Below are 15,385 nucleotides of genomic sequence, written 5' to 3' on the forward strand. Positions count from 1 at the left end.
AAGAATGTATAAAACATGTACGTTCTGTTAAGAATGTTAATAAAATTAATGCCTAGTCGCTCATCACTTAGCTTAAATAGTTTACGAGTCAATCCTTTATTAATTGATTGATGGGTGGTTGCTCCAAGATAGGCTTTTTTTTTGAAAAAATTATTTTGATCTTTAATTAAAATTTTTTTATACAACATTAAAGATTTGTTTCCATTTACAGTTATTACAAAATACTGGCTATATTCTCAGAGTTATTCAGTACACCCTTGAGCCCATCTTACACCCGATGCTTCTTGCCTGCCTCTCATTCCCCCTCCTCTATACTCCCCATCTCTGTCTTCCCTGCTGGTAACCACCAGTTCGCCCTCTCTGTCTGTGATTCAACTTCATTTTTTTATTATTCACTAGTTTGTTGTCACTAGTTTTTATTATTCACTAGTTTTTAGATTCCATGTGTAAGTGATATCCTATTGTATTTGTCTTTCTCGGTCTGTCTTATTTCTCTCAGCATACTACCTAAGACATTATTAGAACCCAGTCACCTATTTATCACTTCTCAAATTCAGAAGCAGAATGTTGCCAGCGTGGTGGAAACGTCTTCTGTGTATCCTGTTCATCATTTCTCTTCCCTTCTCAAAGTAAAATGATCCCTACCGACTTTCTAACATTTTATTTTAGTTTTGCCTAGTTTAAGACTTTATATAAATGCCCTCATGTATTATGTATTCTCTCTTCTGGCTCTTTTGTTCAGTTGTTTCCTTTTGTGAGATCATCTGGACAGCTTTAGATACTGGCTGTTCCTTCACTTCCATTGCTACATTATATGATGGTACCACACACTCATCATGCAAGCTATTCTTGAAAGGAAAGTTGTTTCCTGTTATTTGGAAAAATACTGCGATGACCATTCCTGTATATGTTTCTTGGGGCACACATGCAATTTCTTTCTCTTTCATACATACTTAGGAGTGGGATTTCATGGTTTTAGGATATCTCCATCTTCAATTTTAATATACAATAGCAAGCTGACTTCCAAAGAGATTGTGCAGCGTTGCACTTCCATCAGGCAATAGGTGAGATTGTGGTGGCACCTCGTTCTTGGTAACACTTGGTGGTGTCAACCTTTTCCATTTTAGTCATTTGGTGTTTATGTACTGTGGGGCATCTCCTGATAGTTTGATTTTATATTTCAGTGATTAATAATGAGGTTAGGGGGCTTCCCTGGTGGCTCCGGGGTAAAGAATCCTTTTGTCAATGCCAGAGACATAGGTTTGATTCCTGGTCAAGGGAGAACCCACATGCTGTGGAGCAACTAAGCCCACGTGCCACGACTACTGAGCCTGTGCTCTAGCACCCGGGAGCCACAACTATTGAGTCCATGTACAGCAACTATTGAAGCCTGAGTGCCCTGGAGTCTGTGCTCTGCAAGAACAGAAGCCACCGCAATGAGATGCCTGTGTCCCACAGCTAGAGAATAGCCCCCGCTCGCCACAACTACAGAAAAGCCGATGAAGCAACAAAGAACCAGCACAGGCATAAATTTTAAAGATGCAAATGATAACCCTGTATACGAGACAGCAAAAGAGACACAGATGTATAGAACAGCCTTTGGGACTCTATGGAAGAGGGTGAGGGTGGGATGATTTGGGAGAATGGCATTGAAACACGTATGTTATCATATGTGAAACGAATCACTAGTTCAGGGTCAATGCATGTTATAGGATGCTCGGGACTGGCACGCGGGGATGACCTAGAGGGAGGATAAAGGGAGGAGGGAGGTGGGAGGGGGGTTCAGGAGGGGGAACTTATGTAAACCCGGGGCGAATTCATGTCAATGTATGGCAAAACCAACCAATATAATATTGTAAAATAATTTGCCTCCAATAAAAAATAAATTAATTACCAAAAAAAAAATAAAATTTAAGTTAAAAAAAAATAATGAGGTTGGGTACCTTTAAAATACTTATTACCATTTTTATTTCTAATTTTGAAAGTGCTTGCATACACTTTTGTTCATTTTTCCACTTATTTGTCTGTTCTATTCTAATTTATGTATAGAACTATTTAAATATTCTAGATACCAGTCCCTTGTGCATTGTATATATTACAAATATTTTCTCTGCCTTGAAAGTGTGAAAACATAAAAGTGTGTCCTTTCACTCTTGTTACAATCTTGTATGCTAAGTAAATATTTTAAATTTTAATGAACTGGATTCATTAATACTTTCCTTTCATCTTAATGCTTCACTTGTGTCTGGTGTATGAAGTCCATTCTTCTCTTTGATCAGGAAGGTATATTTCAGCATTTTCTTCTAAAACCTTTATAATTTTGCTTTTCACAATTAGTGCTTTAGTTACTGTAGAATTGATTTTTGTGTATGTTGTGAAGTGAGAGTGGAGGTTCTATTTTTAGTTTGTTTTTGCTTCAAAACACCTAACTAATAATTTGAATGGTTCCTATGCAGACATGTTTGAATTGTAATAATATGAAACTGTCACATGTGAGTGAAATGCACTTTTGTTTCTTTCCTTAGAGAATTTATATCTTTTATTTATTTTTTTATCCTACTGCACTGGATGTGACATCATGTGCAATATGGGATATTTGTGGTGAGAGCTGGTATTTTGTCTTATTGCTCATTTGTAAGAAGGAATTAAATGTATAATTATTATTACATATTTTATAGAGACATAACATATTACATATGTTGTAATTTAAAAAAGAACTCATTTTTCAGATTAGGAAATTTTGCTTCTATGTCTATTTTAACAGCATATTTTAATCAACATATGTTGAGTTATGCAAAATTATTTTCCATGCATCTATTGAGATGATATTCTTGCCTCATATGATTTTTGTTCTTTGTTTTATAAAAGAGTGACCTTGATTGATTTTTGAATGTTAAATCAACTATGTATTCCTGGGAAAACTCCTTGATAATGATAACCTCACAGTTTCTCTGCATTGTTTAATTATTTGTTTACTAATAATTTGCTTTGAGTTGGTATATTTACTTCGTGAATGAGATCAGCCTGTTATTGTACTTTTCTGCAGTGTTCTCATTAACTTTAGGTATCAGGGTATCTCCAAAAGGGAATTATTCCCTTATTTTCTGTTATCTGAAAGAATTTAGCAAATCAGGCATTATTTTTTCCTTAAATTGCTTATAAAACTATTACAAGCATCTGGGTCTGAATTTTTCTTTCAGGAAAAGTTTTTGGCTATTGATTCAATGTCCCTAATGCCTATAGGTCTAAAATAATGCTATAGGTCTAACCTATATTCAGGTTTTCTATTTCTTACTAGATTTGTTTCGATGAGTTATATATTTTACAGAAATTTGTCTACTTAATCTAAACTTAAAATGTGTTCTATAACATTGTTCATAATATCTTCTTTATTTTAGCATCAGAGGTAATGCTGTTCTGTGTTAGAGAGAACCACTTTAACAACATGATTTCAATATAAACTACTATATGTCTGATATTAAAAATACTTTATTCTACAAGAAAATGAAAAAGTTGAATATTTGCATGTATTCTGTAAAGAAAAATATTTTAAAGTAAAACTCTAGTAAAAGGAGTTACAATTAAGATGTCTTGAAGAGATAAAAAAAACTTGCTTGTAGTAAATAAGTCTCATAGTCACGAGATAAAGAATTAACTAGGAACTTTACCAAGACAAAGAAATCAAAGATATAATATCTTTAATACAGACAGGTCCAGAAAAGCCAATAAAAAATTCTAAGAAAGTAATAGGCAGATGACACAAATAAATGATAAGAGAATTTTAAAAATTGGTTAAGGGACTCAATAAAAAGTAGTTCCCTCCTCAATAATCAAATAAATTGAAACAAAATCAATGATATACCACTTTGGCTATCATATTAATTACATTTATGAGAAAATGTGAACAATAAAATATGGACAGGATGGAGACAAATGATGTATATCGTCACCATGCTTATTTAACTTATATGCAGAGTACATCGTGCGAAATGCCGGGCTGGATGAAGCACAAGCTGGAATCAAGATTGCTGGGGGAAATATCAATAACCTCAGATACGCAGATGACATCACCCTTATGGTAGAAAGTGAAGAGGAACTAAAGAGCCTCTTGATGAAAGTGAAAGAAGAGAGTGAAAATTGGCTTAAAACTCAACATTCAGGAAACTAAGATCATGGCATCCGGTCCCATCACTTCATGGCAAATAGTTAGAGAAACAATGGAAACAGTGACAGACTTTTTTTTCTTGGGCTCCAAAATCACTGCAGATGGTGACTGCAGCCATGAAATTAAAAGATGCTTGCTCCTTGGAAGAAAAGCTATGACGAACCTAGACAACATATTAAAAAGCAGAAACATTACTTTGCCAACAAAGGTCTGTCTAGTCAAAGCTATGGTTTTTCCAGTGGTCTTGTATGGATGTGAGAGTTGGACCATAAAGAAAGTTGGGCACTGAAGAATTGATGTTTTTGAACTGTGGTGTTGGAGAATACTCTTGAAAGTCCCTTGGACTGCAAGGAGATCCAACCAGTCCATCCTAAAGGAAATCAGTCCTGAATATTCATTGGAAGGACTGATGTTGAAGCTGAAACTCCAATACTTTGGCCACCTGATGCAAAGAAACTGATTCATTAGAAATGACCCTCATGCTGGGAAAGATTGAAGGCGGGAGGAGAAGGGGATGACAGAGGATGAGATGGTTGGATGGCATCACCGACTCAATGGACATGAGTTTCAGCAAACTCAGAGAGATAAGTGATGGACAGAGAAGCCTGGTGTGCTGCAGTCCATGGGGTCACAAAGAGTAGGACACGAGTTAGTGACTGAACAGCAGCAACAATAATGTGGAGAAAACTTGTGTTGTAAAGTTAAGCAAAAAGTTATATAATTGTAAGTCCAATATTTTCTCATCAAAGTAAAAGACAAAAGGATAGTGAATGTTTCTTCTTTTTTCTATTTGTGTGTCTTACAAATTTGCTATAATATTTTTTTCTGAAGTACAGAAAAGCAAAATAAGTCAGACTTTCAGAGATAAATCATGAATCTGTCCAATAACTCATAGTCACTCACTGTCACAGACTTAGTTCTAATCCCAAGTATATGATTTTGTATAGGTTTCCTCTCCTAGATTAGTCTTCCTCACATATTCCCAGCAAAGAGTATGTCTTCTGGTTCAGTTTTCTCCCTATGTGGTTGAATCCCTTTGTTTCCAAATATGGGCTTGGTAGTGGTCTCTGAAGCTCAGGCACTTGACTCTTCCAGGTATTGTCAGCATTTCTTGTAGCTGAATGCACAGGTTAGCTATAGACTGAATTGGTACTTGGGGTTCCTCCAAGAACCTGTATTTTGTCTGACATCATCTTTTGATGATTCCCACTCTCTGGTTTGAATCTGCTTGGTCACCTATATCAAGTCACCTTGCAGGGATTTCTGGTCACTCCTCTTTCCAGACTGTCCTTGGCCAGTTGATTGTATTCCAGTCCTGCAAGTCAGGCATTCTCCATCTTTAAAACCTGCTTGTGATGCTTAGCGTCAGCCTAATTGAATCTGAGTTTTTCAAAATGACAACAAAGACATCCACAAAGAAGGCACGTCACAGAACCTGAGCTCCGAATCTGGTTCAGGACATTTTACAGAGTAGAACATTTTCCCCAGGTGAGTAATCTGCACAAAGCTCCTTTTATGTGTCTGTTCCTCAGGCTGTAGATAAAGGGGTTCAGCATGGGGGTGACCAATGTGTACACCACAGATGCTGCCATTCCAGTGTCTGCTGAGTAGAATGATGTGGGCTGGAAATATACCAGAAAGAGTGTCCCATAGAAGAGAGTGACCACTGTCAGGTGAGAGCCACAGGTAGAGAGGACTTTGTGCTTCCCCCCAGCAGAGGGAATCCTGAGGATGGTGAGGATGATGTGGGCATAAGAGACCAGGACGCAGGTGAGAGGGACCACCCCCGAAAGGGCTGCTTCTGCAAACATCATGAGCTGAAAGGTGTGAGTGTCTGAGCAGGCAAGTTTGAGGAGTGGGAGAAGGTCACAGAAGAAGTGTGGGATGGCATGGGAGGCGCAGAAGGAGAACTGAGACATGAGGAGACAGAGGGAGAAGGCCAGGAGGTGGGAGCTGAGCCAGGATGCGGCGACCAGCAGCAGGCAGCGCTGGGGCCCCATGATGGTGGTGTAGTGGAGAGGAAGGCAGATGGCCACGTAGCGATCATAGGCCATCACAGCCAGCAGGAAGTCATCCAGCAGAGTCAATTCCATGAAGAAGAACATCTGCACGAGGCACCCAGTGTGGGAGATGGTGTAGTGCTGTGTGTGGATGTTGAGCAGCACCTTGGGGACGATGGTGCAGGAGAAGCAGGTGTCGGTGAAGGACAGGTTGGCCAGGAAGAAGTACATGGGGGTGTGGAGGCGGGGGTCAGAGCTGATGGCCAGGATGATGAGCAGGTTCCCCAGCATGGTGACGAGGTACACGGCCAGGAAGAGCCCGAACAGGAGAGGCTGCTGCTCTGTGTGTTGAGAGAAGCCCAGGAGCAGGAAGTCAGAGATGCTGGTTTCATTTGTAATGCTCATTTAAAGGAGAAAAATGCAAGGAAAATATTGCTTCAAAAACTTATATCATTCGAAGCCTTTGTCTGTGTTCTGTGTTATTTTCAAAGGTCACAGAGATGTGTAGGCGTCTCTTGCTGGTGGGCATGTAAACATGTACAGAGGTGAGAACTAAGCACAGTGATTGGGAGACTTGTTGGGAGACTCTGCATTTTGGTTGTATTCTAGGTTGTCCTGTATATTTTCTGGATGAGGGTTGAACTGGAGATTAGCTGGGAAGAAAATTCCCACGTCTTAGTCCATGCCTATTTTTTCAAATAGAAAAGCTATCAGTTTCACAGCCTTGTGAAATTTGAGTGAGATATCATGAAAGTGAAAGTGAAGTCGCTCAGTCGTGTCTGACTGTTTGTCCCCATGGACTGTAGCCTACCAGGCTCCTCTGTCCATGGGATTCTCCAGGCAAGAATACTGGAGTGGGTTGCCATTTCCTTCTCCAGGGGATCTTCCTGACCCAGGGATCGAACCCGGGTCTCCGGCATTGGAGGCAGATGCTTTAACCTCTGAGCCACTAGAAAATTCTTAAGGATAGTCCTCTTTCTCTCTGTCTTTCTCTGTCTCTGTTATGTGTGTTTTGCTGAGGAGCAGAGAAGGGATACTAATTATATAGAAAGATCATAACTGACACTCAGATATTCTTCATATGATGGGAATATCCTCTTTTTCTTTTGAAGATCCATCAAATAAGCTAATGTGGATGAAATGACTTTATAAGCTCAAAGGTATTTGACAAACAATAGTTATCATCATCAACATTGTCAACATCGTCAGTCCCTAGGAATTTTGGCTCTGATGTCCTGTAGACTGGATGGACTTCTTTTCTGGCTGTGTAATACTTTGCACACTCCACTTCCTCTTTTCTTTTTGCTTCAATTTCCTCATCTGTAAATTATGTGCATACTTTGTATACTTACTGTAGCTCATCAATGAGATGACATATTCAAAGCAGTAGCACAGAATAGGTCTTCAATAAGCTGTGATAATAGTGACTAATATTGCTAGAATCAGTAGTAGGTAAAATGGAACCTGGTGTCCTGATACACCGCAAAATATTAGAGGACATGCCTCCCCACTGTAAACCCTCATCGAATCTTATATTTTTGGGAATTATTTACTATCTGTGAGTCTCATTTTCTTTAACTATAAGATATGGACATAAACCTACCATACAGGACTGTTGAGAATATCAAAACCCTAGGATCACTTTAAAGTTTTCTCAGGACCTGTGATATAATATAGACGATGAGAGTTTCTGCACGGTGTGGGAAGATGAGCACACAAACAGGCCATGGCAGGCAGGCCAATGTCATGCTCTTTGATGTGGTTATCCCTTCTGGGTCTGACAAACCTTTATTTCCACCAGCCTCCTTGTGAGCTGTAATCTTGAGCAAGTTTTCTCAGTCTTTCTGGCCTCAATTTCTGTATCTGCGCAAGGAGGACTGAATTAGATAAGGATTGTACCGAGCTAGGACAATGGTTCGTATCAAATGATCCTCGAATACAGCTTCCTCTGATATTGGTTTTTCTTGATGGAGTTAACAAAAGGAGGATGCTTTCTGGGGCAACCAACTAGTCCTCTATGTTTGTCCAGGACTTTCCTGCTTTCAAAATGAAACATCCCACTTCCAGGAAACTCCTTCTGTCCTGGGCAAATTGAACTTGGTTGTGGTCTGTGAGAAGTTGGGCTTTGAAACTTGTAAAGTTTCAAATATGGAATTGTACATGCTACTGTCAACAGTGTTATCACCTTGGGTGGCAATGGTCTGACCTAGGAGTACCATAACAAAGCATCCACTGTGACACGTGCAGACCCAGGTTTGAGTTCCAGCTGTACCATCTTGGCGGAAAACATTTAACTTATAAGAATCCCAGTTGTGAAATGAACCTAATAAACCTATTTTACTTCATTCCAGGACTGAAGTTAAGAAGATGGACTAAGGCTTCCTGAACTATCAGTGGGTGTGGGGATTGTTACTGTCTTTGGGTGGTGGCATAGAATGATTCTGAAAGTCACTCAGGGTAGAGTGAGCTGTAAGTGAATTGTCCAGGCATCATGTAGGGGTCCTCAGCACTGTTATTACAGCTACAATGTAATAACAATGTAATAATAAGCCTCTGCCAGGGGCTTGGGCACCACTAATCTACACTGACTTCAGGCTAGACTCTCTAGAAGGTCATTAATATTAAATCAAGACCCTCCTCATGATGGATAAGAGAGCCAGGTTGTATTTGAGTGAAAGTCGCTCAGTCGGGTCCTACTCTTTGCAACCCTATGGACTGTATCCTGCCAGCTCCTCTGTCCGTGGAATTCTCCAGGCCAGAATACTGGAGTGGGTAGCTGTTCCCTTCTCTAGGGGATCTTCCCAACCCAGGGATTGAACCCAGGTCTCCTGTATTGCAGGCAGATTTTTTATCGCCTGAATCACCAGCGAAGTATTTGGCTGAGAGTAAAGTAGGGGCAGGAAATAGGAATAAGGAGTAGGTGTGTGTGTGTGTGTGTGTGTGTGTGTGTGTGTGTGTTGACCAATGTCTCCCACCTCTATCACTCAGGTCTTACCTGGAAATTCTGACCATCCTCAGATCTTGTCACCATCACCAGGTATTGGGTCTGCTTCACTTGTTTGCTTTGCCTACCTGTCTTCTCCTAAAGAGGACTGGCTAGAACCTCAGTTTTATTCCTTCCCTTTATTTCAGCACAGACTGAAGACCCAGGGCTGGAGCAGTCTGTCCTCAGGCACAGGGGCTAGGAGGAGCTGTGGGCTTTTCATATGGAGTATCTCCTGGGACTCATTCCCTGATCTCTTAGTTAGAGACAGGATGGGGCAAGAGTCCAGCCTCTCAGCTGTCCCCTTGGGGCCCTGGAGTCTTGAGTCTTGGCAATGTCAGACTGACCAGGCCTGGGAATCCTGATAGCACTCTACCAGATGCCCTTCCCCTGGGCACAGGAGGGAGAGGACTGCATCGCCCCTAACCCTAACCTACCTTGGAGTTCACACGCTGTAAACCAAATCCTGATAAAGAACACCTATCATGTCCCAGAAAATAAACAATAACAAATGAAACTGAAGAGATTTGATGAAGTATGGGCCACACAATCATTGTCTTCAAATTTCTACAGTTCATTACATAGAACAGGTTGTTCCCTGTGACTCCAAAGGGTAGAGATGAAGCTCATTTGTTAAAATCTGCTAAGTAATAGAGACACTTCTGTATATAGGATTTGCTTTATATTTTGTAAATTATAAAATGCATCATATATGAAAAAAAGTTTATAAACTGTATAGGAATAGTTTTCTTATAGTTTTGCTATGCTAGAGTAGAAAATGGCAACCTTCTCCAGTGTCCTTGACTGGAAAATTCCATGGCCAGAGGAGCTTGGTGGGCTACAGAACATGGGATGGCAAAGAGTCAGACACCACTAAGTGTACACACCCAAACACACACACACACACATAGCAGCAAATCTGCACATATGCATAAATTGTGTATTGTTTCCCTAGTTTTGTCTTTCACATGACTGGAATCATTTTGCTTCTTTCACTTCTTTCTTTCTGAACTGTTTATATTAGTACTTTCTCATTTATATTAGTGCTTGTAGCTACAGGTCATTCTTTTTTTTTTTTAGTTGAAGTACAGTTGATTTATAATGTTGTGTTAATTTCTGCTGTACAGCAAAGTGATTCAGTTGAATTTTAGAACTGCAGCTAAGGGAGTATGGACTCTAATTATCTTGAGTGGTTGTACTACATTATCCATTTTGATCTTTTTTTCTTTTTTGGTCGAGCTATGTGACATGTGGAATCTTAGTTACCAGACCAGGAATCAAACATGTGCCTCCTGCAGTGGAAGCACGGAGTCTTAACCACTGGACACCAGTCCCTCCATTCCGATCTTAATGGACATTTGAGTTTGTTGCTAGGTTTTTGGCATTTCCCCCCAAAAGGTTCTTCATCTCAAATAGAACTCTTTTTATCATTAAAAAATGAGGGAAAAAAAGACATTTTCCATTGTTCACTTTTTCTTAAAAAACTTTTCTGTAGGGAAATTGGAAAAACTTTCAGACCACCATCCTCTAAAGAGAACAACTCCACAAAAACAATCATTTATCATTTCTTTGTTCTACTACTGATATTTTAGTGACAGCTTAACCTTTATTATTTTAGCAGAAAAGGCTAGAGAACTGGAATTTTCCTCCTTATTTCTTTTGTATTAAGTTGTTAGATCATTTCATAGGTGAGACAGGAAAAGCACAATAAATGAGGTCAAAACATCAATTTATTCCATTTGGAATGTTTGCACTCATGAATTCTTGTACAGTCTCTTGGTATGCCTATTCAACTTTCCATAGGGTATCTACCAACGAGTAGAATTGTTTGCAACGTATTGGTTAATGAGTTAGTTTGGGTCTTCTGAGAAGTAGATGCCAAGGTGGGATTTTGTGTGTGAGATATTTGTTGAGGAGGTGGCAGGAGATACCAGCGAGAACTTTCAAGCCTTGACACCTGTGGAAGAAAAGAAAGAAGAAAAAAGGATGGGATAGGAAGAGTCTCAGACTGCAGCAAAGTGCCAAGAAAGTTTTGACTAGGACAGTGCAGGGTTGAGTGGTGGGGAGGGTGTCCTAGAATCAAAATTATCCACCAGAAGAGTCCTGTAATTCTCTGGAGTTAAGCTTGCCTTGGTCTCCCTGGCATGCTTAATCATTGGCTAGGAGAAGCCTATATAAGCATGGCTTCTGTATTTACTGAAAAAAAGCACAACCCAAAAGTTGAGAATCATGTTTTATTGGGCAGAAATGTGTATGTGTGTGCTCAGTTGCTCAGTTGTGTCCTACTCTTTGTGACCCTGTGGACTGTAACCCACCAGGCTCCTCTATCTGTGGAATTTTCCAGACAAAAATACTGGAGTAGGTTGCCATTTCCTTCTCCAGGAGATCTTCCTGGCCTAGGGGTTGAACCCACGTCTCTTGCATCTCCTGTATTGGCAGGTGGATTCTTTACCACTAGCTAGTATACTGAGAACTTAGGCCTGGGAGACATCCTCTTAGGTAGCTCTGAGGGACTGTTTCAAAGAGATAAGGGAAGATTTGTGAGTTGACCCATGTAACTAATATTTAAAACACCTGACTCAGGAAGTTTCTCTTTGCTTTCCATCAGGACACGTATTGCACAGCCCTGGTCATGTATGTGTCACACAAGAGCCAGAGACTAGGAAAGAAAAAGAAGGAAACTGTGTGTGTAATACGGTAGGTCATCAATATTCATGTCTTACTTGTTTTGACCAAAAGTATAATAATCTTGTATTGCAGGTGTCTCCTTTCCCTTACTGAGCTGTGATTAATTTTGAAGACAGGAGCTACTATTGATTTCAGTTCAGTTCAGTCGCTCAGTCGTGTCCGACTCTCCGCGACCCCATGAATCACAGCACGCCAGGCCTCCCTGTCCATCACCAACTCCTGGAGTTCACTCAAACTCATGTCCACAGAGTCGGTGATGCCATCCAGCCATCTCATTCTCGGTCGTCCCCTTCTCCTCCCGCCCCCAACCCTTCCCAGCATCAGAGTCTTTTCCAGTGAGTCAACTCGCCACATGAGGTGGCCAAAGTATTGCAGTTTCAGCTTTAGCATCAGTCCTTCCAATGAACACCCAGGATTGATCTCCTTGAGAATGGACTGGTTGGATCTCCTTGCGGTACAAGGGACTCTCAAGAGTCTTCTCCAACACCACAGTTCAAAAGCATCAATTCTTCTGCGATCAGCTTTCTTCACAGTCCAACTCTCACATCCATACATGACCACGGGAAAAACCACAGCCTTGACTAGACGGACCTTAGCCTTGCAATATTTTCTTATTTTGCCATTTTGCAATTGAATGCAATTCCTAGCACAGAGCAGGTGTTTCATAAGTTCTTTTTTTATAAAGCATTTATTTATTTATTTATATTTGGCTGCACCAGGTCTTAGCTGTGGCATGTGGGATCTATTCTCTGACCAGGGATCGAACCTGGGTTCCCTACTTTGGGAGTTCAGAGTCTTGGCCACTGGACCACCAGGGAAGTCCCTGTTTCATAAGTTCGTATTGAATGAATGAATGCTGAGGTGTACCTCTAGAAGTTATGCTAATCTGTCTTCCTCATCAGTTTTTTCATAGCCTGTTTCATGTCCTTGTTCCTAAGGCTATAGATAAAAGGGTTCAGCATGGGGATAACTACTGTATAGACGACAGTGATCACACGGTCCTTCGTCACTGAGTAGGTGGATGAGGGGCGGATGTACACAGATATTATAGTTCCATAGAATAGTGCCACAACCGTGAGGTGGGACCCACAGGTGGAGAAGACCTTGTACCTGCCTCTCCTGGAAGGGACTCTCAGAACAGCACGGGTGATATAGACATAAGAGACAGTAATGAAGATGAAGGGACTCATGATCACAAAGGAGCCCTCTGTGAAGGCCAAGAGCTCATTGACAGAGGTGTCAGAGCAGGAGAGCATCAGCAGAGGCTGGACATCACAGAAGAAGTGGTGGATGACATTGGGCCCACAGAAGGAGAGGCGGGCCATAAGGATGGTGTGGGTGAGGGAGTGGAGGTGGGACACCAGCCAGGATGCTGTCACGAGCTGGAGGCAGCATCTGGGGTTCATGATGGTGGTGTAATGTAGTGGGTGGCAGATGGCCACGTAGCGGTCCAAGGCCATGGCAGCCAGGAGGAAGCTGTCAGTGATCCCAAAGGCCACAAAAAAATACATCTGGGCCAGACAACGCGTGAAGAGGATGGCCTTTCTCTGAGTTAGCATGTTCACTAACATTTGTGGCACGATGACAGTTGTAAAGCAGATGTCCACCAGGGACAGGTTGGAGAGGAAGAAGTACATGGGGGTGTGGAGGTGGGCATCCCCCCAGATGGCTGCAATGATGACCGAATTGCCTCCCACATTGACCAGGTACATGCCCAGGAAGCTGGCAAAGAGCCACACCTGCTGTTTGAGGTCACTGGTCAGTCCCAGAAGGAGGAATTCAGTGATGTGGCTCTGGTTTCCCCTCATCATTGATCTCCTGAAAATAAAAAAATATAAAGAAATATTAGGTGTGTGTTGTGGCTTGGGGTCTTCAATCTGGTAGAGGAGATATGTATAACTTATTCCAGCTTGTGTGTCCCATGAAGGGAGTCATTCATGTAGACCACCATATATTCTATGATATAATTTCATATGGTTGGTCTTGGCACACCTTGATTTCAATTCCAACTTTGTGTCTGACTTGTCTTGAACAGGGTGCTTCAATTCCTGTTCCTTGACCAAAAGATAAAACTTGTAATATCCATCTTCTTTGGGTAAATGGTAAAGGACTAAAAAAAGTGTTCAGAAAGGATCGGTTTGCTTGATTTCCCAACCTGTATCTAAGCTATCCTTTTACTGTGTCTGGCCTCAGTTATTAATCAGCATGCTAATCTTCAGCTGCCTCCTGGCCAGATGATTCTGGTGATGGACACTCAGTTCTACCAGCATGGGGAACTGCTGAGGGTGAGTGGCAAATTGGAGAAATGTCTCTGGCAGAGAGAGCCTATTTAACCAACACTGAATTTGGTGATTTAGGCAGGCAGATGGACATCAAAGAAGAAATACAGGAACTAAGAGGCTCTTATAGGCAAGAAACATCCAAATGGTGGTAGTGTGGGCCATGTAAATGTGAGAAGATGCAGCATTCTGGCAAAAAACAGTGATTAGGAAGGTGCTGAGCCTCAGGAATAATTAGTTTCTGTCCCCCAAAGGCAAGAACAGGGGAGACTGAGTCAGGGCTCAAGTCTGGCAGGAATCGATGCCCTAGTCGTCTATCTACCAAGTTGGAACTCAGTTAAAAGGGAGCAAGGCCAGAACTGATTGGAACATAGAGTGAAGCAGCCAGCAGCCATCCGGGTCGATAGTGGGGCCACTGAGTTACAGAACATGAACTCCCTGTGTCCACCTTTCCTAGGGACAGGATCATCTTCAGAGAAAGCAGCAGAAAGGAAAGCCTACAAGTGGTGGTCAAATACTCCCAGAAAAAGGAGGGTAGAGTTAGAGATGCAGATTTTGAGTTAGAGGAAATCCACATCCTGTGGGCTTCCCAGGTGGTGCTAGTGGTAAGGAACCTGCCTGTCAATGCGGGAGATGTAAGAGGTGTGGGTTTGATCCTTGGATTGGGAAAATCCCCTGGAGGAGGGCATGGCAACCCACTCCAGTATTCTTGCCTGAGGAATCCCCATAGCCAGAGGAGCCTGACCGGCTACAGTCCATGGGGTCACAAAGAGTCGGACACGACTGAGGCGACTTAGTGCACGTGTATGGTACATCCTGTATGCCTTGTGTCCTCGGAATCTTTCTGATCCTTTTGAAGGGTCAAAAGCAAACCAAAGTACTAATAATATATTTTTGATGCTTAGTGATCTTGAATGAAAGTCACTGCCCTGCTTAGGAGAACTCAGTCTTTTTATTTCTCCTTTAATACACTAACATGTAGGTGCATACAGTAGCATTGTTTTCTGAAGCATTTCCTTTATCTCTGAGATACTTATTGCTTGGTCCAAATTGAAAGGGACCACTAGGATATGGACATCACCTGGAGAGTTTTATCATGAAAGCACTACCAAGGCAGGGTTCAAATCTGTTTCACTCCCCATTGTTTTAAGTGACTTGCATAGGGCTTGGCTAATCGTAGCTGCATAATGAATCCTGACAGATTGAACCAGATACATCACCCCTAATCACCCCTTGCAAGATTGTGGGTTTTACACTAGCAACTTGGAGA

At 41.5% G+C, this 15,385-nt stretch overlaps 2 protein-coding genes across 2 annotated transcripts; both read right to left on the reverse strand.

Annotated features, from left to right (window-relative positions):
* Positions 1–5,628: 5,628 nt before the first annotated feature.
* On the reverse strand, positions 5,629–6,570 carry LOC129539328 (olfactory receptor 1G1-like). The gene has a single exon (XM_055399810.2). It carries the CDS (start codon positions 6,568–6,570, stop codon positions 5,629–5,631), a length of 942 nt encoding a protein of 313 aa, XP_055255785.2.
* A 6,141-nt stretch (positions 6,571–12,711) lies between these two features.
* LOC129539376 (olfactory receptor 1L6-like) lies at positions 12,712–13,647 on the reverse strand. Its single transcript, XM_055399921.2, has one exon. It carries the CDS (start codon positions 13,645–13,647, stop codon positions 12,718–12,720), a length of 930 nt encoding a protein of 309 aa, XP_055255896.1. The 3' UTR covers positions 12,712–12,717.
* Positions 13,648–15,385: the final 1,738 nt, after the last annotated feature.

The sequence above is a fragment of the Moschus berezovskii genome, chromosome 11, assembly GCF_049115385.1.
Source record: "Moschus berezovskii isolate FMDL1 chromosome 11, NW_MosBer_1.0, whole genome shotgun sequence".
Classification (NCBI taxonomy): domain Eukaryota; kingdom Metazoa; phylum Chordata; class Mammalia; order Artiodactyla; family Moschidae; genus Moschus; species Moschus berezovskii.

Excerpts from the sequence above, each read along its gene's own strand:
- LOC129539328 (XM_055399810.2), bottom strand. The coding sequence starts at position 6,570 with ATGAGCATTACAAATGAAACCAGCATCTCTGACTTCCTGCTCCTGGGC.
- LOC129539376 (XM_055399921.2), bottom strand. The coding sequence starts at position 13,647 with ATGATGAGGGGAAACCAGAGCCACATCACTGAATTCCTCCTTCTGGGA.